Source organism: Panthera tigris, chromosome A2 (genome assembly GCF_018350195.1).
Source record: "Panthera tigris isolate Pti1 chromosome A2, P.tigris_Pti1_mat1.1, whole genome shotgun sequence".
Lineage (NCBI taxonomy): Eukaryota > Metazoa > Chordata > Mammalia > Carnivora > Felidae > Panthera > Panthera tigris.
This window is the reverse complement of record NC_056661.1, coordinates 97,052,689-97,079,314: the sequence shown is the minus strand read 5'-3', so window position 1 is coordinate 97,079,314 and position 26,626 is coordinate 97,052,689. Positions and strand designations below refer to the sequence as shown.

The window sequence follows — 26,626 nt, the reverse complement described above, 5'->3', positions numbered from 1 at the left end:
AAGGTAAAGAGGATTTTGAGGAATCGGAATGTCTCATTGCTTAGGCAAAAGTTTATTTTCAAAGCTGTGCCAGATAAATGGCTGTTCAGTATTACCATTCATCTTAAACGTACTTAAAAGTCTTCCTCAACATTTTTACCCCCAGTTTTTTTCAGGCAGTGCTATGAACAGTTGAGAAATATGCACCATCTTATTTAAGTAATTTTCACTCAGTTAAAGCACTCTTGTCATGCTTCCCATTGAACAGTTTATGTCTTAAAACTCTCTGAACATGAGAGGCAAATTAACAAAATTGAAATGCTTTTAGAAGTAGACTTTAATTTCTTAATAATAAATTACTTATCAATTATAGTGCGTTATAATATTCTTAGGCTGATTTAGCTATTGCTGAAGGTAATAGATCACTTAATCAATAGATCTCTTTGTTTAAATTATGCAGTATATTTCCCACACAGCAGATATGTAAGAAATTATTTTATACAATACATTAAATCCATTCATTTTGATTTGACAGTTCGTGTTTACATAATGTATGGGTTGAATTAAGACTTTCTATGGTACACTTATTTATTTCTGAATGCATTTAATACATGGAATTTACGCTGCCATCTCAAATAATGGCTGTGTCCCAATTATAGTAAGATCATCTATTCAGAAGTATACTGCATCAACTAAGGACCAGGAAATCTGCCACAAAAGGTGGCCAAAATCGATGCGGCAAATGCAGGCTCCTGTTTTTCACATCTAGCAGAGCCCCGCGTGCGTTAAGACAGAACAAATTTGTTCTTACTTTAACACACAACGCCACCTCGTTTGGTAGTCTGGTTTCTAAACGTGCATGCAGCAGATTAATAGCAGCAAATTAGAAGGGATAGAGAAGCTGCTATAGGAAACATACCGATAGCAATGAGAAATGACAGCTGACAACTTGTCTGCAGATGAGAAAACAGAAAATCTATAAAACACACAACCTTAAAAAGCATTAGCAGACTGGGACCCACTAGCGGAGGTGTGTGATCAGTAAATGACAAGGCAACCAAACGGTCCATAAGGACGTCATTGTATAATAGAGCAGAATGCAATAATTGATGTGCCAAATGATGATGCTGTACCATCATGAAAAAGGATGGACTCCATCCTTTAGAAAACTCAGCTCTCTGAACTGTTTCCTTCCTTGGGTCTCCTGGTAAAGTGAGAATTTACTGTGTCTTATTAAACCTTAAAAGTTAGAAAGTGATGATATAAGTGGACCCTTTAGAATGATTAATTTGTTGATAAAGCATCTATGAGAGAGATATACACATAATAGGTGCCTAACAGAGGCCACCTGGACGTGAATACTGACAATACTTTATGACTTTCTTCTCAGAGATTTCAGTGGAGAGACAGCTTTCAGATTTAAATCTCGCTGGGACTTGCAGGGTCTCACACTCAGCAGCTAGTTTATTTTATAACCGTGCACTTGTTCTTGGTGATGCAGAAAAAGGTCTGGTAAGTGTTCTTTGGACTTTTTTGTAGAGAAGGGACTTTGTACGTGCCTGTACACACACATATGCCATTAAAAATAATCCTTGTGATAATTGCGAAGTTATATGCTATAAATTCTAGCAATGCACCACCATAATCCTTTCAAAATTTCATGTTTACTAAATACATCCAAATTTGCTTTTGTTTTTAAGTAATTGTACATAAGCACTCAAATGCACACCCTCATCACGATGTGGCTCCCTTAGGGAGAAAATTTCAAATGGACTATTAATAAAGGAAGACAGGATGCTATTTAGCTAGCATGAGGCCCCACTTTATTGTTACTGCCATCACCGTCTGTTACTTGATTCTTGGCTCTCTGCTGTCACATGGTTGTTGACATGATCTGTAGTTTTCTGTACCTTATGACTAAAATGTACAGAGAACAGTTTTGTAAAGTTTTTGGTAGCGTGGTAATGAAGAACATTGAACTGAGTTTAGGGACCCTGGCCCCTTGCCCACACACCCTTTTGCTCTTCTTAGATATGTAATTTTTCCTAAAAAAAATCTGCTCTCTGTGACTGTCCTCAGTTTTTAATCTTTGCAAATCTAGCTACCCTTGCTGTTTGAAGATGCTGTTTTTGACCCCCTGTGGGTTGAATTTTTGGTTTAATTGTTTTTCCCATTAATGGTGATGGATTTGCACGGGATTTAGCCACACACTGGTTTTCAGTTTCATTTGTTTCCAGTGGCATGTGTTTGCAGAGGTAATGGATTTGCAGCCGTAGACAATTGCAAAGCCATGTGATACACAGAGAGACCAGAGCCTGTGACCTCAGTTTGATTAGCATGACACTGTACACATGTATATTTCAGAGATCATTAGATTTTAGTACTGTGGATTCTTAGAATGTTTAAATTTGATTTTTTTTTTAATTTTTTTTTAACGTTTATTTATTTTTGAGACAGAGAGAGACAGAGCATGAATGGGGGAGGGTCAGAGAGAGAGGGAGACACAGAATCCGAAACAGGCTCCAGGCTCTGAGCAGTCAGCACAGAGCCCGACGCGGGGCTCGAACTCACATACCGCGAGATCGTGACCTGAGCCGAAGTCGGACGCTTAACCGACTGAGCCACCCAGGCGCCCCTAAATTTGATTTTTAAGATTTGTTTTTAAGGAAAGCAATACACTTCAGGCTTTCTGTTTGTGAGTACTGCTTAGGTACATGTGGATGCAACACGTGTTAACTGAGTCACAGCCATTGTTGGTGTCGGTGCAGACCAAATCAGCGTTATTTATATAGCTCATGCTTAGAACAAGAGCCTGTAACTTGGAATTCTGTGTCCCGTGTTGTTTCCAAAAGGAAGCTAGGTGTAAATACCACCCAGATAGCCTCTGTTGAAGAGTGATTTGTTTTGCAGGTAACAAATGGGAAAGGGAAGGGTAAAGGGCCCTTCTAAAATGTTGTGTGGGTGCCCGTAATTTAAACTGATGCTGCAGAAAGGAAGTATCATTTTCACAAACAAAACATAGTGGCTTAGTCATTTTCCATTTCTAGATGATGAATGTGCCATACATCCATATCATGTTTTTCTCAGAGTGAATGGCGTACTATACTTACAGTGAAGCAGCCTTTACTGCAGAGTTGCCAAGGTAACTGACCAGCAAGTACGCAGTTCAGCACATTGCAGAAAGGCAATTGAGTACATGTGAATAAAGAAATGTGCATGTCATCTTAAAACCCACGAGGGCCATGGTAAATTGTGGTTTGGCTCTGTAGATCACAGAAATGGTTTTTATGAAAGCGGAAACTGAGATGTTCCATACTAGTCCTTGTAGTGAGGTCATGTGCAGTGGCAGGTGCCCCTTCGTGGTTCCCCTTCAGGCCTTGCCAAGGGCTATATAGTAAATAGAATCATTTCAATATTGTTTAATATGAACAACCTTTCTTTTGGCTTTAGAAGCTAGCTTTTATTACCTGATGGCGGCAAAAACTAAGGGAGACTCTTAGTTTATAATGTAAATGGAGGCTGATAACCCATAAACTGCTACACACATGTGAGAATTAATTCGTTAAAAAGCTGAAATTTAAGTTAAGTATTATGTATACATTTAGTCCACAAACATAACACCTGTGTTTACCTCCACAGTGCTTTTTAAGTAGAAGGTTTTCATCCATTCAACAGGCATTGATAAAATTATTCAAATATGTCAGACACCTTCTAAGTGCCAAGAAAATAACAATGGTAAGTAAAATTCAGTGCTGGACTTCAAGGTGTTTTAATCTCTAGAAAGAATAAATTACGTAAACTCTAGAGAGATTTCTTTAGATTATTTAAAGTACTCCTGTGCTTTGAGGGTAGGATTGTGATCTAGAATTTAACCACCTTGACATACAGAATGAAGTAACTTCTCAGTAGGGGTTCACAAATCTCCATAATTTGACTCTTCTTCCTAGTTTTTCTCCTTTTGCCTTAAATATATCTCAAGATCACAACTTAATTTTTTTTTCCTTGAAAGGTCCCCCCAGTATCCCACGACTGTATCTTACAAGTTTTCACCACTGAAATGCCCGAATCCCCATCTATGAGTTTCAGAATCTTGTTAGTATTTTATGAGCCATATGGAACTCTGCTTCTTACATAAATCTTTTCCAGATCTTTTCCAGCTTCCATTGCTCCTCACCATCTTACTGTGTGTTGCCAGAGCAGTCCATACGTCTGGGAACATACCTAATTAGGTGGGCATTGGTCTCCCAAACCAAATGGTGAACTCATGGAAGGCAGGGACTGGGCCTCCTCCATTTTCACATTCTCCACAGCACCTGGCATTCAGGGGAGGCTGTGGAATCCAACTGATGAAAAATCTCACATTTTCATCCTCTCTATTTTTCTGTGACTTGCTCATTCTTGTTTTTTTGTTTTTTTTTTTTTTTTTTTGGAATGGGACCATTTCCACAGGTGAGTAAATTGTTCTTGGGGGGAAGAAGTTGGGTATTCTAAGGGCCATGTGCAGAGTACTTATGAATACTAGCAAATCAAGTCAGGAAAGGAGGAGTCTCTCTACGTACCTAGTTTAAACATAACTTGCAGCTTCCTTCCATCTGTTATATAGCCTTTGAAGTTGTGTTTTTAGTAGCAAAGCTATGGGTACATGAAGCTACAATATTTTCATTCAGTTCTCCATTTTTGTCAGCCATCCACAGAACTGCAGGGACAAGTTTTCACAGATAAAGAAGCATTTTGTGAGAGTTTGTATTTTTATGCTGAAAAATTTACTGTCAGTGATTTTGCTATCTAGGGCTTTTAGTTGTGAGCCTAGGGTAAGCAGCCTTGAGGTTCTCAAGGTTAATTACTACATTCACAAATCCATCAGTGACTAAGAGAAAGAACTGACCTGATAGGATTTATCTGTTTAAAAATTGCCACCACTAGCCAATCAGGAAGATAAAAAACTAAAAGAGATTGTAGAGGTGACAAGTGTAATGGCAGTAATGTGTTGGTGGAGATGATGATATCACAGGAAAAAGAATAGGTGGGAACTAATTAAACCAATTTAGCCATTTTAATGTACTCACATCACATAAGTAATCAGTAACTCATGAAATCTGCCCCATTTCATTTAAAGAAATTATTTGCGCTAAATTTTATTATGTGATTGTTATGTTTATTTGGGATGTAGCATACTAGAATAGATTAATAGAATTATTAAAAGTCAAGATCAGGTAAAATGGAGTAAATCATTTCTAGGATAAATACGAGGAAAAAGTATCCAATGCATTTTTATAAGCATATATGAAAGTCACCTATTATATACATTTGATATTATATAGTCTGCTATGCTTTGTCTGGCAAATAGTTAATATGGTTTAGATTTTTACCACTTAAAAATTACTCTTTATACTTCACTTTCAAAAAAGAAAAAAGAAAAAAGAAACTGTAATCATAATTATGTGGTGGGTCAGTTCTCATCATATATTTTGTTGGTAATGATTCCCATAAAAAGAAATTACCAAAAAAATATTATGAATGTCTTCTTATTTAATAACAGCTTTAATTATTAAATGTGCCTACTTTTGTTTACATAATATTTGAGTGTCTAAACACACCATGTTGAAAGAGTTGTTTCATGTTTTGTCCTGAAGTCACTTTCCTTTAAAACAAACTTCGTAACAATATCTTGCATGCTGCTTCAGTTCTCCCAGAAATTTCTAAAGAAGCAAAACCCTTCTTTGCAGTGTAAGCAAACTATGAGTGTTTCTCATGATCTCTTATCTTTCCTTTGTTTTCAGTGTACACTATTTTCTCGAAGGTGCACTCTGATCGGAATGTGTACCCATCTGCAGGTGTCCTCTTTGTTCATGTTTTGGAAAGAGAGTATTTTAAGGGGGAATTTCCACCTTACCCCAAGCCTGGTATGTTCTCGGTGGGAAACAAGTGGGTAATTTACTCAATTTTCCTTTTTGTTCAGTGTATATGACTCACAAGGTCTATGATCAAATATTATTAACATTATTCAAAATGGTCTGTAAATGTGATAAATTGGCTGTTGTAGGGATATTGCCTGTTTTAAGATTAAAAATTTAATCACAGAAGGAAATAATTCATTTTGAATTAAAAAAAAAAAAGCTTGTTTCTAGTTTTCCAATGTTGAGTTTTGTGCTTCTGACAAATGACCTACCTGTATTCGTGTAGAAATAATTATAGCTGTACAGTTATGATTTTCCATATTGAGACTTCGATTCTTATGTAGTATATTGATCTTTGGAAGACTATACATATGTTGTAGAAGAGAATGAAATACGGTATTTAGAAAGAGTTCTCAAGAAAGCTTTTACAATATGAGATAATTTTATATAACTTCATAATATAATGAAGATTAATTTTTCCTTCAAAATAATACTAATTGTGAAACCTTATTTAATTCACTGTTGGTTTAATGCCACCTGGATGGCTCAGTCAGTTAAGCATCTGACTTTGGCTAAGGTCATAATCCCACAATTAGTGCGTTCGAGCCCCATGTCGGGCTCTGTGGTAACAGCTCAGAGCCTGGAGCCTACTTCAGAATCTGTGTCTCATTCTCTCTCTGCCCCATTTGATGAATACCATCAAATTAATTAAAATATAGAAGGGGTAGCAAGCAAAAATATATTTGTTACTATGACTCCTAAGTAATAAACAATGAACTTTCTGAGAATTGTACCATTAGAATTAATATAAATGTTATTTTTGTAAATTATATGATGAATAACATACCTGCAAACAGTCATAGAAAATAGTTAATCATGTTCTCACCAGCATTAAAAAAATAATCTTTTTATAAGTTATTTAAAAAAATTTTTTTAATGTGTATTTATTTATTTTGAGAGAGGGAGAGAATCCCAGACAGGCTCCACACTGTCAGCCCTGAGTCCGATGCAGGGCTAGGACTCACAAACCATGAGATCATGACCTGAGCTGAAATCAAGAGATGGTTGCTTAACCAACTAAGCCACCCAGGCACCCCCCCCCCAAAAAAAAGGTTTTTATGTGGCATTCTGTGTTTGCAAAACAACATAGCTGAGCCTTTTGAGCAGTAGCTCCAAAGTTTGTGAAGAAAATATGTAGTTAAGAGCATAGTTTCTGGAGTCTGCCAGGATTAAATTCTAATTTCACCATTTAATAAGACCATGGAGAAGTTACTTAACATGGAAAATTACATATCCCATGAATAAAATTAGGGCTAATATTATTAGCAACATTTTTATAGGTGTGTTTGAAAATCAGGTGAAATAGTGCCTATAGAGACCAGCCACATTCTAACAAATGGTGCTATTATTATTTATTAATTACAGTTCTTTTTGGATTTATAACATTCTCCAAAGTTTTAAAATTACATTATTTTTGTTTTTCTGATACTTTCATCATTTTGAGGTATCCATTATGATTAGTTTGATAGTATCCAGAGTGTTATGAAAGAAAGGCTTCTCAAGAGAATATGTGCATCAGCATGATTAGAGGATTTTCCTGAAAGATTGTTGTCTCCTTGGCAGAACTTTCACACTCCTATGTGACAAAAAAAAAAAAAAAAAAAAAAAAGAAAAAAAGAAAAAAGAAAAGAAAGAAAGCAAATTTCCAAAAACATTGTATGACTGCTTTTCTTTGTTGCATAAGATTTCCAGGCAAACTAAATAACCAAAAAGATTTTTTCTTTACTTGAGGCTCTAATTGAAATTCCCAGATGGGTTGGGTTTTTGTTTGTTTGTTTGTTTTGTTTTGTTTTGTTTTTTTGGTGTGTATTTAGTTTGCTACAAATGTAAGAAAAATTTTTAGAAATATTTTGATTGAAATTACCAAAGCAACATGTGTGAAAATAACTGTCTTATATCTTAATTCTGTGTTTCTTATCTAGGCGAGATTAGTAATGATCCTATAACATTTAACACAAATTTAATGGGTTACCCAGACCGACCTGGATGGCTTCGATATATCCAAAGGACACCATATAGCGATGGCGTCCTGTATGGGTCTCCGACAGCTGAAAATGTGGGGAAACCAACAATAATTGAGGTAATTTACTTAGAACTTTTTTTTTAATTTGGAAATATGCCATTCCTTTCTGTTTATCTACCAAGGTCTTTGTTTCAGCTTTGTATATAAAAAAGGGAGCAGTCTAAATTAGTGGGAAAAAATTAAAAGACATTTAAAAATGATAGATTACTATAATATGAATTCTGTGTAAGAAAATAAATACAAACTTAAAACACTTATTTGCTTTATATATTAATTTCAAATTGCATGTTCATTGAAATACAGTCTTTAAACAGACATGTGCTCCTATCATGTGCTAAGTATTATGATAACTGCTGGTAGTAGAAGATGAGTAAGAGGTGAGTCCTGCTATGTCTTCCAGGAATTGAAGCACTGGAATGGAAATCCATTGTTAGCCAACACTGTCATAACTATTTTAATAAGAAGGTACTGTTTGATACAGAGTTGTAAATAGGAATTCACTTCACAAGTAGAAGGAAGCCTATCTTAGAAGAAACAGCACATCAAAATCTTGGAGATGTAAGCAAAACCACGAGATCTAGAGAACTCTAAGTGTGGCTAGAAGGCAGGATGCACCCCAGAGGGCGGATGATGGGAATAGAGGTGTTGATGTTGGTAGGGGTAGATCTTTGAGGGCTCCATAAGCCAGGGTGATATGTTTGGCCTTTATTCTGGAAGGAATGGATGCTATTATAATCCATCAGATTTTCACCAGTACCTAACATCATACCTGGAAGACATTAGAAATTAAAACAATAGGGGTGCCTGGGTGGCTCAGTCAGTTGAGCGTCCCGACTTTGGCTTAAGTCATGATCCCCCGGTTTGTTCGTTCGAGCCCTGCTTCGGGCTCTGTGCTGGCAACTCAGAGCCTGGAGCCTGCTTGGGATTCTGTGTCTCCCCCTCTCTGCCCTTACCCTGCTCACACTCTGTCTCTCTCTGTATCTCAAAGGTGAATAAACATTGAAAAAAAAATTAAAACAATAACAAAAGCAATATTGACATTGAATGGGAATTAACACTATAAAAACTAAATGGATATAAAAGCTAGTAAGGTTTCCCTGTCATACCCAACAAAATCAGAATTATAATGGCAGTCAGTGGCAAGAGAGTCCTACTGCAGTTTTATACCCTGATGCCTCAGGAGCTTAGATTTCTAATTTAACTTATTAATTCCGTAAGGGTTTAGTGGTAGTGACCAGAGCAGCATCATAGGAGCTACTAATGGAATTGCCAGGAGCTTGTACAGGTCCTGAATGGCATGTTTTCCATCTGGTATAAACTCTCAGGGGATCACATGCTTTGAGTTTTTCTCCAAAGGTTTAATCAGCCATAGACTGTGGATATGAACTTCTGTGTTGGCAAAGAGAAGGTGTTTCTTCTTTTGAATTGAAGTTTGAATTAATATGACTTTCCAGTGACTTCTATCAATAAATCTCCTTCCAGTAGACAATGTAGATATAAGATACAGAAACAGAACATATAAGTATCTACATAGATATATATGTAGATATAAGAAAAAAGTTATTTTGAGTTAGGGAAGGATTTCTTAAACAATACCTACACATTTTTACTTAAGAGAAAAGACTGATAAATTTTACTGTGCTACACTTGTCAACTGGTGTTCATCAAAATCGTTAAAAAATAGACAACCCACAAACTGGGAGAAGATACTTTAAAAATATATAGCTGACTAATGATATGTATCTAAAATATAAAAAAGGACTTGGTAATAAGAAAAAAAACATGAAAATAAGTAATAAGGCATGAACAGACATCTCACTAAAGAGGAGACACAAATGACAATTAGGTAAAGAAACTTACTCTGATCAGTAATGAAAAATGTTCAGATTAAGACCACAATGAGAATTTTACCCTTGGTAAAAGTCACTGAGGGTGGATATGGGGATTAGATAAGCACTTTGGAAAACAGTATTGAATATTTCACATAGATGAGTGTCACTGTACCCTATAATGCTGTAGTCCCACTTCTAGGCATATACCCAAAAGAAACACTTGCAAATGTCTACTGGAGGTGTGGCCAATCATGCTTATTGAACGATGTTTGTATAGCAAAACACTGGAAACGCACAGAGCAATGGAGACCCAGAAGCCTGTCGGCAAGAGAATAGATAACAAAAGTCTATGAGAAGAATAGAGAAATAAATTGTGGAGTTTTCATTCAGTGAATTAAAAAAAAATTTTTTTTAAGTAGAGTGGACACACAGTGTTACATAGTTTCAGGTGTACAACATAGTGACTTGATAACTCTCTAGTTATGCGATGCTCACCACAAGTATAACTACCATCTGTCACCATACAACTCTATTATAATATTATTGAATGTTTACAGCAACAACGAATGTAAGCTTGCCCAGCAACATGGACAAATGTTTTAAACATAATGTTGAATGAAACAACCAGCCCCAGAAGACTACATACAGTTAAACACTGTTATAGAACTCGGAAACAAGCAAACTAACATATTTTAAGCATACATGCATTTATAATAAGACTATATTTAAAAATGAATGGGATGATAAACGTAAAATTCAAAATGGCTACTGCTGGTTGCAGAGAGGGATGGGAGAGAAACACATGTCCTGAGCCAGGATTCTCAAGGGTTCATGATGTTCTCACTCATACCTTACTACTAACATAATGTTACAAATATGTATCAAATAATATGCTAAAAAGGTAATGATGAAAATTTAGCATATCTTTCATTTAACACAAGTAGTGATTTATCTGTAAATAACATATCTATATTTGTATATAGTAACATATTTACAGTATTTTAAAATATTCTATTAACGTAGTCAAAAAGAGGTTTGCATATCTTAAGCTAATATTTAAACATATAAACCCACTGATTAATTTATTCATTAGATATTTGTTAAGCATCTAAAATAGATCAGCTACTGTTCTAGAAATAGGGGATCAAAAAAGCCTGAACGCATGCATACCTCTCTGCTATGAAGGGCTTCACATCATCATGAGAAGTAAAATTTGAGAACGTTAAAATGTTACTTTATTTAAATACCTCATTAGAAGTGATAGACTGCATTCTGTTATAGCTGTTAAAATTAAACATTAAATATAAATTCAGATAAAATTCTCTCCCTGATTTATGAAAGGTCCTTTATTCTCTTCAGTAGTCTGTGACTTAAAAAAAAAGTATTAGAATTTATGAAATTTATAATAATGAAATTTGTGATAATTATGGGAAGTTAGCCATAAAAAATCTTGCCACGAACTTGAAAATGTCTGATCTTTCTGAGTTTTAGCTTTGAGATACCCTAACAAATAGTAAAAAATTGATACTTTTTTTTTCCCATTGAGAAAATGATTAAGTTATTTCACAGGGTAAACTTTTAAAATCCTCAAGTCTTTTTTGCATTTTTTCATTTGCTTCTTTGTGAGCAATAGTTCCTAATTTATTTTAATGACTCGTCTTAATTTTAGTGTCCCGTGGGAAACTTGTTGATTATGTGTCCCAACAGACAGCAACAAGGAAGTCATTAAACCCAACAGAAATTTGACAAATTGGGGACAGAGAAATCCTTTTAACTTCGTGCAATAATATGCTTTTCAGAATATGTACTTTCAAATAGTGTTAAAGGTTTGGACTTACTTATTCCAAAATTCTTTTTTTTTATTGTTCTCTCAAATAATATTTCTGGTGAGCGTAATTTCTTTCCTTTAAAGCTCACAGATGATGCTATAACAGTCTTTGATATTTATTTTTAAATGAGCCAGATTGTTCTTTTCGTTTGAGTCAGTTTTGTCCTGCTCTTTTTGTCTCAATGTGCACTACAGCTTGTCACTGCCAGAAGGCTAGTGCTGGGATTCTAAGACGATTGCACAATCATTTGTTGTTTTTGAGGTACTGCACACCTGTCTGAATGATTTAATATCTGTTATAAAGTTAATTATTCCTTAATTTTTGAGGCCCTATCTTGTTGTTGGCCTTTGCTTTGTTTGGTGTTTGCACTGGCCATTTCGGGGTTGACTTTGATGTAAGTTCATTGGCTCTGCAAATGTTTACTAATATTTGACTCTACAAAGGGATTGATTTGTGTTTTTGAGCATGTGCCATAAGCTTTACAGGCTATGATCCTTATTATTCTTCTGCTCCCATTGGGAGATACGAGGTCCAAGGGGTTATTCATGCATTTTTTTGACTGGTTGGTGTGCAGTTTATTACTGAATACAAAGAACACAGAGATGTGCTTTTTTTCAAAGTGTACTTTTTAGTATGATCCTTCAGCTCCATTTAAAAGTGCAAAAATACATTGTTTTGGCTTTTTTGAAATCTTAGACCGGCACTGGTAAGTAATTTCTAATGGTTAATCCATTTACTAATGATGCATCTTCGTTGGTACTAGCACTTAATGGTGTTCTATAAAAGGGTCTTTCCGATTTTAACTTTTTGTTTTTGCATGTTAAATAGACTTGACTAATTATTTATTTTCCCATAACATTGCTAAAAGCTCTGAGTCGTTATTGCCTGGAGAAGGCACATTTTGTAAGTATATAAACAAATAACGAAAATGGGAAGAACGACAATTTGTTTTCATTTCGTCCTTAATGAATTTCATTTCCCAAATAACATTTCACTTCTTTAATATGATTTTCTTTTTCTAATAGATAACTGCCTACAATAGGCGTACCTTTGAGACTGCAAGGCATAATTTGATAATTAATATAATGTCAGCAGAAGGTAGGTACGAAGGATATGTTGCTGATTGTTTTCTTATTTACCAGAAGTATTTCATTATGTTTTGTGTCTATGTAAAACACAATTCAAGATTTTAAGGTACCACATACCTAATGTTACCAATAAAGTAGTAAAGTGTAGAAAAGAAAGTGAAGCAATATGTAACTGGTTATAAAATATTATGATGTGTGATGATGCTGAAAAGCTCAGAATAGGGGGCCAAACACATGGGCCACTTACCTCTCCACGCCTTGGTTTCATCATCTGTAAAATGAGACTAAGACCAGCATTTCTCTCCCAAGTCTGGGGTAAGGAAGGAGTCTCTGAGTTAAGGATTGAAATGTACTTAACATGGGGCTGAGCTCAGAGTGTACAGTCAGTAATTATTAGCTAGTTTTATTACTTTACTTTAAAACTGATCATAGGTAGTGGTTTAATTGTGTGTGAAGATGGAGAGTTGTTGATGGGAAAACACTGGAGTTTGGGTCACAGTCTCCTTCCTAAATAGCAAATCACGCATTGCTGGAGCCTATCAGCAATTTGGAGTTACATATAGTCACATTGTCAGTTACTCCCAAGGATTTGGAAGGTTAGGGACACAGGAAATATTCTAAGAGTTGCACTCTCAAGTATTCTGACCCTTTTCTGGCATTCAGTTGGGAAAAAATTCATGCCACTAAAAACTTTGTAGTTAAAATTTGTAAATCATGGGATACTCCTCTCTATGCTAGATATCATTTATGAGGGTAACAGAAGAACTGACACAGCATTTTTACCCATAAAATTAGTAAAAGCAATTGTGCATCTTAAATAGGGAATTCATAGTTCTATTTACCAGTACAATTCAATGAGCAAACAAAATATTAGAACCTACTAATTTGCAATTCTTGATAATTGAGTTAAAAAATACCTCTACACTATTTGAAAGAAAGCAATAGTTATAGAATTGATGCTGCAAAACATAATTGGGGAGATTGCTTAAAGATTTTGAACCCCTATACGTGAGTTTTTTCCCACGTGTTTTAGCAGCGTCAGTTGCACACAACAGTGTGCTAGTTTAAAACTTAACGTGACTTTCATATATGAAAGGCAAGTTCAAATGCCAGTTCTGTGGGCCTGGACAGATGATTCCCTGTCCCTTTTTCTACTTCCCAAGGGCTTTTGGTAGGTATTCCTGTTTGGACCCAGAAGACTTTTGCAACTGTAATTGGATGCTTGCATCCAGTCTAAGCTATCCTTATAGAATTGAAGTACCATTAATGGTCAGAATAATCACAAAATTCCCTTTCTCCTTGGGAATTCATCAGTGTAGTGATATAGTTACATTACAGTGGGCTTGGACCACTAACCTCACCATTATGCTCCCAGAGGGGCTCCCCTTTCTCAGGTACAGAAGTCCCTACAGATTGAAAGACAGTCTGGTATACAGTTTGAACTTCCTCCTCAAGTCTGGTCTCAGGACTGGTAGATACAGAATACACGGGCATCCGTCCTCTATGTGTTTGATATGTAGAGACCTATGCTCAAGCAGATACATATGTAAGATTGAAAGTTGGCTTTACAGGCTATTTATTTTATTTAATGTGTATTTATTGTAGAGAGAGAGCATGAGCAGGGGAGGGACAGAGAGAGAGGGAGACAGAGAATCCCAAGCAGGCTCCGCACTGTCAGTACAGAGCCTGACACAGGTCTCAAGCTCACGAACTGTGAGATCATGACCTGAGCCCAAATCAGGAGTCGGATGCTTAAGCAACGAGCCACCCAGGTGCCCCTGTATCGGGGGTTTTAAAGGTGTGTTGGTGAAGGAGGAAGAGTAGATAGATTTTGGAAGCCTCCACTTTTATTTTGGGCAGAGCTGCCCCACTGTCTTTTACATAGGGTTCAGTGGCCCCAAACTGTGAAAACCAGTGAACCAAATAGCGTGCGTTTATCCTCACTGGTCTCGATGGAGTGCATGTGGGCACTAGGATGTACATCTTTGAGCAGGGCCTACACACGTGCCGTGTCTCCCGGATAAGGTTAGGAAGAGAAATAGCAGGAGTTGCATATCAGGATAATCATGCTCAGTCTGACTCTCTGCCCAGCTGTCTCCTCCTCTGAGAGACCTAATGGGAAATTAGTCATGTAGAATCACAGAGCTTGGAGCTCAAGGAGAGTACATAGAGTGATTCTCTAAATTGGGTCTAGTGCCTCAGAGACCTGCCACCAATTTGTTGGCCTGCCGTTCCCTTGGCCTCTGTGATGTCCAAAGATAGCAGGCATGGGATTTCCCCAAAGTTAGAAAGCTCCTATGACTCATCTTTGGAAGGTCTGGCAGCAGCTCTTGGCTCGGTGGACAGCAGGCAGCTGTAGGGCCCAGAGCCTCCAAGGGGTGTGGCGGCAGTGTGTCTCAGAAAGGAGCCACGAAACAGGGTCACATGGATTAGGAAAAACCAAGTAACAGTTCTCCAAAAAGTGGCATTGATAATAAGAAAAATGTTTTGCACGCTTTTTTGGAAAAGTGGATATAAAAACACGGAGTAAAATTAATGGATGATAGACTTCTAGCACACTCAAAAACTATATTTGGTATTATTTATAAATATTATTTATTGCCAAGAAACTGTTCTTCATGACATATTTATGCATGGCTGTTTTTCACTATGGAGAAAAATGTGGCATGATTAAACTACTGTTTATCTGTATAAAACAGGAAATGTATCTGTATAAAACAGGAAACTTATCTACATAAAATAGAATAAATAAATCATATTTTAGAAGATTGCAGATGGGCTATACATCAAACAAATCTAACAAAATCACAAGCAGAATGAATGGCAGTGTAGAAGATGAATAAAGAACCTTCCGTGATTAGAGCCTCGAAAAAATCAGTCTTTAGGAAGAGACACCATAGGTCTAGAAAACCCCCTTGAAAATTCTAAAGCCTGAACATGTTCCCTGAACATCTTCCCCTGAACATGTTCCCCTGATCATCTTCCTCTGGCTTCAAATGTCTTTTAATATTAAAGAGGCTTCATAAGAGGTGAGGTCATCAAGATTTCAGTTATTTATTGTGTAATTTTTAGTTTTTATTTAATTATTGAGTAAGAGTGGAATACTTAACAGATGTATGAGTTTTAATGAAGTAAATCAGAGAATATATGTAGTGTAATTACTACTGAGGACTTTAAATGTGTATATAGTCCAGAAATAATTTCTTTTCCTTCTAAGGGGAGAATTCAGGTAAACAGCTTGTTCATATTATTTATAATAATTGCTAAAGTTTACTATTTTATAAGTTCTTACTCTATGCTAGGAGCTCCACTGAGCACTTTATATACACGGTCTCCTTTAGCTTAGATAAAAAATATATGAGGCAAGTTCAAATGATGGCAACATTCTGGGCCTCTCTAAAGATCATTTTCCCCTTCTGACAATCCAGAGCAAGTACCTACTCACCCCCTGGTCGTGAGTATTAAATGTGATAATTCACCGCAGTCCCTTAGCTTGGCCTACCTCATAGTAAGTATTCCCAAAAAAGTAGCCTTTATTACTACAGAAATATTATTAAACATAAAAAGCTATTCTTTATCTTAATTTTTTTAAGTAGGCTCCATGTCTAACATGGGGCTTGAGCTCATGACCCTGAGATGGAGTTGAATGCTCTATTGACTGAGCCAGCCTGGCACCCCAAAGCTATTCTTTATCTTAACAGAACAATCTGAATATAGGAAATGATGTTTTTTAATTCAAGAGTAACATTTGAGGAACTGAAATACAGTTGACCCTTGAACAATGCAGGGGTTAGGGTGCTGACCCTTGAGCAGTTGAAAATCTGTTTATATCTTCTGGCTCCCAAAAGACATAACTAGTAATAGCTTACTGTTGACCAGAAGTCTTACCAATGATAACATAAATAAGTCTGTTACACATATTTTATATGTTATATGCATTATATACTGTATTCTTACCATAAAGTGAGCTACAGAAAAGAAAATGTTATTGAAAAAATCATAAGAGAAGATACATTTACAGTACTCACTATATAAAAAAAAAATCCACATATAAGTGGACCTGTGTAGCTCAAACTCATGTTGCTCAAGAGTCAACTGTAAATTTTATTTATTTCTATCTATTCTACTTAGTTACACTGAAAGTCTGAATTGGACATTGGCTACTTAAAAATATTAATTTAAAAATTTTTAGAGGGAAATTTTGATGAGATGTTGAAAAGGAAAAAAGCTAAGTAAATCTCTAACAACATGAGGTAGGGAATTTTGTGAGAAATTTAAAATATAATTCCCTAGAATATTTAATTATGGAGTGATCAAAAGAGAAATTACTATGATTTCAGATTTCTTTTTGAAAATACAACCAGTATTTATTTTAGTAAAAGTAATGTTTCAGCATGCTCTAAAAAGATCAGGAATACTGCAAATTAAAATTATGGTATTTCAAATTATATGTAAATAACTCACAAACAATTACAGATATTTTGTAACATCTCTATTTGGAAAGAACGTTGCTCTGTGCTTCAACCTTGTCCTCTGTTCAAATGGGCAGTGAAGTACATAGGGTTGTAATGATTAAATAAGACCATGTACTTGAAAAAGATCTGTCGATTTTAAAACACTACAAATACAAAATATTATTCCTACCCACGTAGAGTTTTCTGGAAATACTCCTTCCATATTGGCAGGGGAGGAGACTGGCAAGTCACTGGGAAATTTGAGGCAGGTGTGGCATTTTTATCTTTTTTGGTCAGATCCTACAATTACAAATTGCCCTGCTATCCCTTGGATTTGATTACATTGTAGGTAAAATTCTGTGTCAGATGTATGTTATGTTTTTAGATATGTCCTCCGTTATGCAGAAAGTCTTTAAAGTCAATATTATTATTCCCCAAAGCCAGGATTATGACAGAAATCAACAAGTCTCAAATTGTTCATCTGTTTCTCTTTCGAAAGACTATTTTATTAAAGATACACATATCCTTTTTCACCAAAATTAGACTTCCCGTTACCATATCAAGCAGAATTCTTCATTAAAAATATGAATGTAGAAGAAATGTTGGCCAGCGAGGTTCTTGGAGACTTTCTTGGGGCGGTGAAAAATGTGTGGCAGCCAGAGCGTCTGAACGCCATAAACATCACGTCAGCCCTAGACCGGGGCGGCAGGGTCCCACTGCCCATTAATGACATGAAGGAGGGGTAAGCAGACCTTTATCTCGTTGCCTTAAATATGCATTGTTAAATATGGTGATCTTATCAAACTTATTGTAGATAAAGGATGGCCTATTGCATTCTTTTTAATAAGTAGGTATTATACAGATATGAAAACACTAGCAATTTTCTATATTGACAAAGAGGTTACATTAATGGTTCTTTATATCTGATGTTCCAGGTCCTGTGAATTCTAATTGTAGATCAGGATCAGCATCATAAATTATAGCACTAAGTCTTTTGTACCTTCCATAGAGGAGCTGAGTATTTAGGGTCCTGAATTTCAAAGGAAATTGATGCCCCAGTTATCAGCTGCAGGACACTCAGACTGCTGTAACTTTATTCTAGGAAACTATTTCTTCGCTTTAACATTCTTTCCACCATGTGTCGGTGATGGATAGCTGGAATGGATTTGAAACCTATTCCTAAAGCCTGGCCTTGTCACTCATAAGCTGGGTGACATTGGGCAAAATGCAGCACTCCTCTGTGCCTCGGTTTCCCCATTTGCTCCAATGGGCATTGTACTCTTTCTTCCTTCAGAGTTGTTATAGTGTCTAAATGAGAGTGCATTTGAGAGGGATTCGTCTATTGTCATGCCTTGCAAATGATGACTTATACCTGTATAGAGTTTAAGAAACACTTTTTATGCCTGGATAAATTGAAAGGATTGAATGTCAACATCAAATCAAATTTGGTCTTTAATTTTTAACCTGTAGGTTGAAGCAGATCTACCTTTTTTTTTTAAACCATTCTATAAATATACGAGATATGGAATAAATCACAGTTTATATAGCATATGCCTTTCCAACTCCTCCTTTATCCATATTCATGGTAACATTTTTATACAGATGATATCTGGAATTAACTAAAATACCTGGATTAATAAGAATTAAATTTAAGGGCAGCTTTAACAGAGAACTTTGTTGGAAATAAGGGAAGAGATCACAAATAGACACAGATGAAGTATGGGAGAGTAGGTAGAAGGGGGATAAGGGATAAGCAGTGAGCTGTGAAGTCCAACTTACAAATTTCAGAATTAAATTGTAGCTTGTATGTTACAGTAATGGATTTTGAAGTCAGTCAAGCACACATAGAAGTGCTTTGAGAAAAATAGCTGCTTTATCTCTTGTCTATCTATTGGTTGGCTTTCTATATGAAACCATAATTTTAGAGCTTAAATTTTTTTACTTCAGAGTTCCAGCATGATTCTGTTTCCCACTGAGTATTTAAAGTAGAACCATGGAAAATGATGAACAGAGAATCTCCCCTGAAAACATTCTCCAAAGCTGGAGTCTTTTCAACAGTTTCTTAAAGTGATGCGTTTGCAATGATTGTTAAAACAATGACCACAAGATGTTAGAGGAAGCAACCTGGAAAACAGGCATTGGTAGGGTTTTCCCTGGTTGTGCTTTCTTCTGGGCTCACTCTTCCATAATCGGTAGTGCAGGCCCCGCCCACAGAGGCTCTTTTAGAAACAATGACCCTAAACTGAACTGAACAACTATCTAAACCAAACGCTGACCAAAAAAAAAAAAAAAAAATGGTGCTTCTCAACCATGTCTAGCCTAAGAATTGCCAGTAGAGCTTTAATAAAAATATGGATAGGTTCCTGGCTCCTGCTTCCCCTTAGAGATTCTGAGTCTTGGAGTCTAGGGCTGGGCCTGAGCATGTGACTCTAAATTAAGAACAGAATTTTTGTCCTATAAGTACTTGTTAGAGAATTCAGTCATTAGCTGACTGACCCCCTAGCACCTGCTAGAGGGAGGCATGTGCTGTCAGATATTTGAGAGAGTCAGTCCCATGGCATTTATTTGGACCCTGTTGTCTCAGATCCCTTCCCAACTTGAAATGCTTTCCATGAGTTTTAATTTAATGTTAAGCCGTAACCTTTACAAAGTATTCATATGATAAGTCTTTTAAAATAGCATTTCTATAAATTGTATGCAATGCCAACTCTACTACTCCAGTGTCCCTATATGAACACCAGTGAAACAAGATCATACTTGAGTATCATTCCAGAAGAAAAAATTGTCCCTGGAATGATTTTGCGTATCTTCTTTAGTTGTTATATAATGCCTTGGTAACACAAATAATTTTTTACCCTGTTGCCTGAAACTTAGAAATAAATCCTGTGCTTGACTAACTCCTCTCTTGTGCTGTTCTTCCTTTTTGCTGATGTAAGAATCATAATTCTTAATTTACCTAATACTTTTTGCCTCCGTACTTTCTTTTGAAAGTAACCTGGGCTATAAATCCCTTTTAAAAGTGAAATTTTGAAAAGTTCAAGAAGTAAGGTCAGTATAGCAAAAGAATTCCATCCCTTTCTTTTTTTTTAAACTTATTTTCCGTTTATTTAGTTTTTGAGAGAAAGAGAGAGAAAGGGAGCATGAGTGGAGGAGGGGCAGAGAGCGAGGGAGACACAGAATCTAAAACAGGCTCCAGGCTCTGAGCTGTCAGCACAGAGACCGACGCGGGGCTCGAGGTCACAGACCGAGAGATCGTGACCTGGGCTGAAGTCAGATGCTTTACCAACTGAGACGCCTGGGCGTCCCAGTCCCTTTCTGTTTTAAGATTTTATTTAAAGATGTAGTCATATACTTCTGAAGTATTAATTGAGCACCTGATAAATGAGTTCTGCTTAATATTTAGTAGCAAAAGTCTCAGACTGTTAAACATACACACAAATGATATCTCCATGAAACTATTTCCTATTACTCATGGCAGCCGCAATCTGCTAATGGCAAGTTTTTCCATATTTGATAGATGGAGTCAGATAAACAGCAGATGAATAGAAGTTCTCCGCAGTAGACCCATCAGAGGAAACCCACTGCCCTTCTGCAGCCCCAAGTGCTGTTAAATGTCAATCACCAAGAACCCCCTCTGCAGCATCCTGGCTCCTCATCCTTCCTGATGTACATTTGTGCACCTCTCGAGGCTCACTGACAGCTTTCAAACTTCTCCTAACTCTAGCAGAAAACAATTACAAAGATTTACTTCAAAGTAAATAAGCTCCTGCGAAGGAAGGCTGAGCCTCCTGAAAAGATTTTCTTTCCCTTGCCAGACCCATAACCCCGGGCAACTGTGCTCGCTCTGGGTGTGGTCTTGCTGCTGCTTTTGCTCCTGATAGGGAGCCAGAGGCTAAGGACTCGTGGGTGCATTTAGCCTGGGATAAAGCTCGTGGAAAGAGGAGTGGGTTCATATTTCATTCTAGGCATGGCAGAGCTGCCAGCCCGGGGTGAGTGATGTGGTGTAAATGGCGGCTATGAAGGGAATGATGGGGTGTGAGGATTAAAGAATATACTCACTTTTCATAAGAGATTGTCAAACCCACCACTATTTCCTCTGGTTACCGAAGCATGTGGATCTAGCCTCAATCAGCAACAGAGAATCCTGGTTTATTCGTTAGACAATCTCACAAAATACTCCCTCTAATTAATTGTTTGCTTTCTGCCCTATGAAGGCCTCAGTGAGAAGTTACACTTGGGGAAGAGAATGTAAGTCAGTGGCTGCCAAATACTGCTCTGATGCAAGGTCATGATCCTGGGCCAGTCTGTAGTGCTCTGCTGACTTTGTCCCCGTGTTTTCTGATTTATGAGATTGTCCTTTATTCTTAAGTCACGTGCCTCCTACATTTTTGGTGCAAACATTCTTTTGTGGAATGATGCTGATAACCTGATGGGAAATTCTAAAATAGAGCCTTAGTAATGTAAAAATTGGAAGTCCATATAAATCTATTTTTGTAAGTATAAGTCGGTATAGCTATATGCCTAAAGTCTGTTCGGGGTGCCTGGGTGTCTCAGTTGGTTAAGCGTTTGACTTTGGCTCAGTCCGTGAGTTCGAGCCCCGCATCAGGCTCTGGAGTGCCTGGAGCATGCTTCGGATTCTGCGTCTCCTTCTCTCTCTCTGCCCCTCCTCACTCACACACTGTCTGTCTCTCTCTCAAAAATAAATAAACATTAAAGATTTTTTTAAGTCTACTCTACGTTCCACGTATAGATTCATTTTTTTTTTGTAGTTAAACACTTACTAAGTATTTGTATTCAGGAATACTATATTAATCTTTAATGTACAGTGATTTTAAAAAAATCTACGCTCACAATCTAGTAGGGACCAGGTGAGTAATCAGATAATTAGAAAACAGTGTCATACACACCACTGCTGAGATATTCACAGAGAGTGTATCTCCTTCACTTCAGCTCCATGCCTGGAAACGGTTCATAGAGGAGGGGGAAGCATGATCTCAGTTTAAAATACAAATTAACCTGCCCCCAAAAATAGCAAAGAGGGATTCTAGATAGAGGGGTCAGCTTGAGCAAAAGCCTTTAGGTAGGAGAAACCCTGATGGATTTGGCAACCTATTTCAAATGGATTTGGGGGACAGGGATCCAGAAGTGGTAGTTTCCAAGGAGGCAAAACCCAGACTGGATAAAGCCGTGTATACCAAGAAAAATTGTTTCTGTTTTATCCTGAAGCATTAGGGACATTTGCAAAATATAACACATGGTGAAGAGTGGTAGAGTAGACTGAACCCAAATGCCTCCCTTCTGCACGCAGGAAAGTCTGCCCCCAACACACAGAACTAGAAGGGTCTGACCCTTCAGTGTGTGCCAGTTCCCTCTTCTGATAATTTATTCTTTCTCCAATGTAGAGGAGCAAGTGAACAGTAGAACAGAGTCTGGAAGTGCCCTTTATTGTATTTCTTATTCTGTATTACATCTTTTATTTAGTTTAACTTATCCTTTATTGTTCATCTTATTTTTTGATTGATTGGTTGCAGATATGCACAGAACAAAGACATGGTGTGGGGGACAGAGGCAGGAATCATAGTGCATTTTCTTTTAAGAGCTCAAGTTCCCAGGCAACATGTAACATGTGGACACATTCTTCCCCAAACTCTCTTTTATTTCCTATATACACAAAATAAAGAATAAGGCACATTCATTTCTTGGACAAATAAGTAAAGTATGCATTCACTGGATCCATTTAGCTAACAGAAATCTGGCTGAAAAAGGCAGAGTTTGGGCTTAATTTTTTTTTTTTTTTTTACCTGTTACTTGGTTTAAAACATTGTATGTGTAAAGGCACAGTGAATATGTTCTACCTCAAGGGAAATTGAGTTGTTCAAACTGGAAGAAAAGATTCCTTTAGAAGGAACAAATTCCTTCCGTGTAAATCAATTCTCAAGATTCTGAGGTTTTGGTAACCTTGCTTGAGAGCCTTATACTTGACAGTATGTTACCATCTCAGCTGTTTACACATTTTAAAGCTTGAAAACACGTGTGACTGAGGTCATAAAGGTGTAATGATCTTTTTTGTTTCACTTCGTAAAAATTTTGTTTCTGCATATCAAAAAGTGAGCCGAAAGGAAAACAGATTATGAAAAATGTAATTTTAGCATGTATAGCATAGTTATTATTCATGGCCTTATACTAAATTTTTTTTTGTAAAAAGCCAACATGTTGAAGCTTACAGGCTCTGCAAAGGAAACAATGAATACACATTTTCTGGACCTGCAAGGCAAATCTAATATCTCCTTCTCTCAAGCATGACATTTGTAGTCTGTTTGCATTTTATTTATTAACTTATTTATTTTTCCACTATTGATATTTAATCGACATGTAACACTGTACAGGCTTAAGGTGTACAGCATTATGATTTGATGTATGTATATATTGCAAAACGATTACCATAATAAATTTAGTTAACATCCGTCACCTCGCTTAGTAACAAGTTTTTTTTCTTGTGATGAGAAAGAACTCATAAGATCTACTCTCTTAGCAACTTTCAAATAAGCAGTTGCCTGTGTTTTAAAACTGGTATAATGCTGTTTATTCATTCATTTGTTCTGCAAAGAGGCTCCCTGAGGACAGTGAGAAAGACTGGGTTCAAGGAGAATCGTTAAGGGGCTGTTGCTCCACGGTCTGTGGAAAGTGATGGTGATCAGAAGTAGGGTTGTAACAGTGAGATGGAACAAAGTGGACAGGTGTATGGGAGAGTTCTTTCAGGGTAAATGTCAGAGACTGATGATGGATTGAATATGTGGAAAGAAGGACAGGAGTCAAAGATGATGGTGCTTGAGCATCTGGCCATGCCAATCATCGAGAGAGAAGAAGATGGAAAAGGAGGAACAGGTGGAGGTGGGGTGGGGTGACGATGAGCTCAGTTCGGAACATATTAAGTCTGTGAAGCTTATGGATCATCCAAGTAGAGATGAAAGTAATTTGGCAGTATGTGTCAACTGTCATAAAAATGTTTCTACTTCTAGGCATCTCTTTTAAGATAGTAACATTAAAGAATATGCACAGAGATAGTCTTTGCAATATTATTTATAAAATCAAAACTTTGGAAGCAACTTACATGTCCGACTCTGAAATAATTGTTGAATAAATCATGTGCACTTAAAAAAGTATATTGCCATAAATCTATAATTATAAAGCCTGTACAATGGAAAATGCTTATGATGCATTAAGGAAAAAAAGCAGGGTGCAAAATTATATTTTAGAGATGATTGCAGTTAGGTTAAAATGTATGCATTTGAAAAATACTCTGCAAGGTACATTGGAAAATGAAAATAGTTATCTTGGTAATATAAATTAATTCTGTTTTTTTATCCCAGTTTTTATGTAATGTTTTTATATTGCTTTTATAATTTGAGGGAAAAACATTTCAAAGCACCGAAAACTTATGCCCATTTATGTTATCTTGAATTAGTTTAAACTCTTACCAATTATAAATGCAAATCAATGTCATGTTAAAGCAAGTTAACAGTTATAAAAACACTCATTTTATTTCTGTATTTATAAGTACATTTCATAATTATTAAGGAGAAATAAGATCTTGGCTAAGCAGTTAGTAAGGGAATAGAAATTGGCTTTTTATAAGCTTAAAAGTAAGAACTTGTTTTAAATAGAATATATTTATAATTACTGATCATCTGAATACTCCACAGTGGTTTCTTCTACCTACTTTTTGTACAGAATTTTTGATTTTTATTTTCATCTTTAATTTTAGCCCATTATATACCATTTGTCTCCCAAAGGCACCATAGTTTTTAAAAAATGTTCCTTCAAATGAATCTTAAGTCCAAATATAAATTTGACACAAAGAGCAGCAACCAAATGAGTTTGTATAATCAAATTCTGGGGCACAGTTGTCAACTCAGGGTGTGAGTTCGTACTTCCATTGATACAGCTTTGAATTTTTGTGCTGCACTTTCATTTAATTTCATTCCTAAAAATAACAGCTTTTTTGAGACGTAATTCACACACTGGGCAACTCACCTATTTAAAACATACAACTCAGGGCCACTGGGTAGTTCAGTCGGTTAAACATCCACCTCTTGATTTTGGCTCAGGCCATGACTTCACGGTTCGCAAGTTTGAGCCCCACATCAGGCTCTGCTCTGACAGCACAGAGCCTGCTTCACATTCTCTTCCTCTGTCTCTCTCTCTCTCTGTCCTCCCTCACTTGTACTCTCTCTTTCTCAAAATACATAAACATTTAAAAATAAAACCTATAACTCAGTGGATTTTAGCTTATTCACAAAGTCGTATAATCATTACCACAATCAATTTTAGAACATTTTCATCATCCTAACACCTTCCTTCCAGACCCATTGGCAACCACTTACTACCACCACCAGCCCCAGCCCTGGGCAACCGCTATTTACTTGATATCTTTAGAACTTTTCCTATTGTGGACATTTTGTATGAATGGGATCATGTAATATGTGGTCTTTCGTGACTGGCTTCTTTCACTTATCCACAATATTGTTTTCAGGATTCATCCATATTGTAGCCTGTAACAGTACTTTGTTTCTTTTTATGGTTGAGCAATATTCTATTGTATGAATATTCCACCTTTTATCCATTCATCAATGAGCATTTGGATTGTTCCTCTTCACTACTGTGAATAATGTTGCTATGAACATTCGTGTGCAAATGTTTGTTACAAGAGATCTATTTTCGTTTCTCTTAGGGTATATACTTAGGAGTGGAATTTCTGGATCATATGGTAACTCTGTATTCAACCTTTTGAGGAACTTCAAGACTATTTTTCAGAGTGGCTGCACTATTTTACATTACCACCAGCAGAGTGGGAGAGTTCCAATTTCTCCACATCCTTACCAGCACTTATTATCTGTGTTTTTATTAGAGCCATCCTAATGGATGTGAAGCATTATCTTATTGTGCTTTTGATTTCTATTTTGCTGAGGACTAATGATGTTGGGCATCTTTTCATGTACTTATTGGACATTTGTATACTTCTTTGGAGAAATGTCTATTCAGATCCCTTGCCATTTTTGTTTTTATTTTAAAAAATATTTACTTATTTTGAGAGAGAGAGAGAGAGCATGAGTGGGGGAGAAGGGCAGGGAGAGAGAGAAGAGAGAGAATCCCTAGCAGGCTCTGCACTGTCAGCATGGAGCCTAACATGGGACTTGATCCCACGATTGTGACATCATGACCTAAGCCGAAATCAAGAGTCTGATTTTTTTTAAATTTTTAAAAATGTTTTATTTATCTTTAAGACAGATAGAGCATGAGTGGGGATGGGGCAGAGAGAGAGGGAGACACAGAATCCAAAGCAGACTTCAGGCTCCAAGCTGTCAGCACAGAGCCCGATGCAGGGCTCGAACTCACGAACCATGAGATCATGACCTGAGCCAAAGTCTGATGCTCAACTGACTGAGCCACCCAGGCGCCCCAAG

General features: G+C 36.6%; 2 protein-coding genes across 4 annotated transcripts in view; one reads left to right on the top strand and one right to left on the bottom strand.

The window, feature by feature from the left end:
• Window positions 1–26,626, bottom strand: part of CASD1 (CAS1 domain containing 1) — a 141,464-nt gene that overhangs the window by 17,222 nt on the left and 97,616 nt on the right. The gene's annotated exons all lie outside the window — the stretch shown is intronic.
• Window positions 1–26,626, top strand: part of SGCE (sarcoglycan epsilon) — a 68,149-nt gene that overhangs the window by 22,011 nt on the left and 19,512 nt on the right. For 2 of the 3 annotated variants that reach the window (XR_006211207.1, XM_042966644.1), the window contains exons 2-5: window positions 5,760–5,882; window positions 7,859–8,016; window positions 12,646–12,718; window positions 17,706–17,904. Coding sequence is in view for 2 of the 3 variants with exons in the window: in XM_042966644.1 (XP_042822578.1) it covers window positions 5,760–5,882; window positions 7,859–8,016; window positions 12,646–12,718; window positions 17,706–17,904 (553 nt within the window). In the remaining variant the exon portion in view is untranslated. Of the gene's footprint in view, window positions 1–3,696; window positions 3,715–5,759; window positions 5,883–7,858; window positions 8,017–12,645; window positions 12,719–17,705; window positions 17,905–26,626 lie in introns of those variants that run through there. The other variant, XM_042966653.1, reaches the window with a different exon arrangement.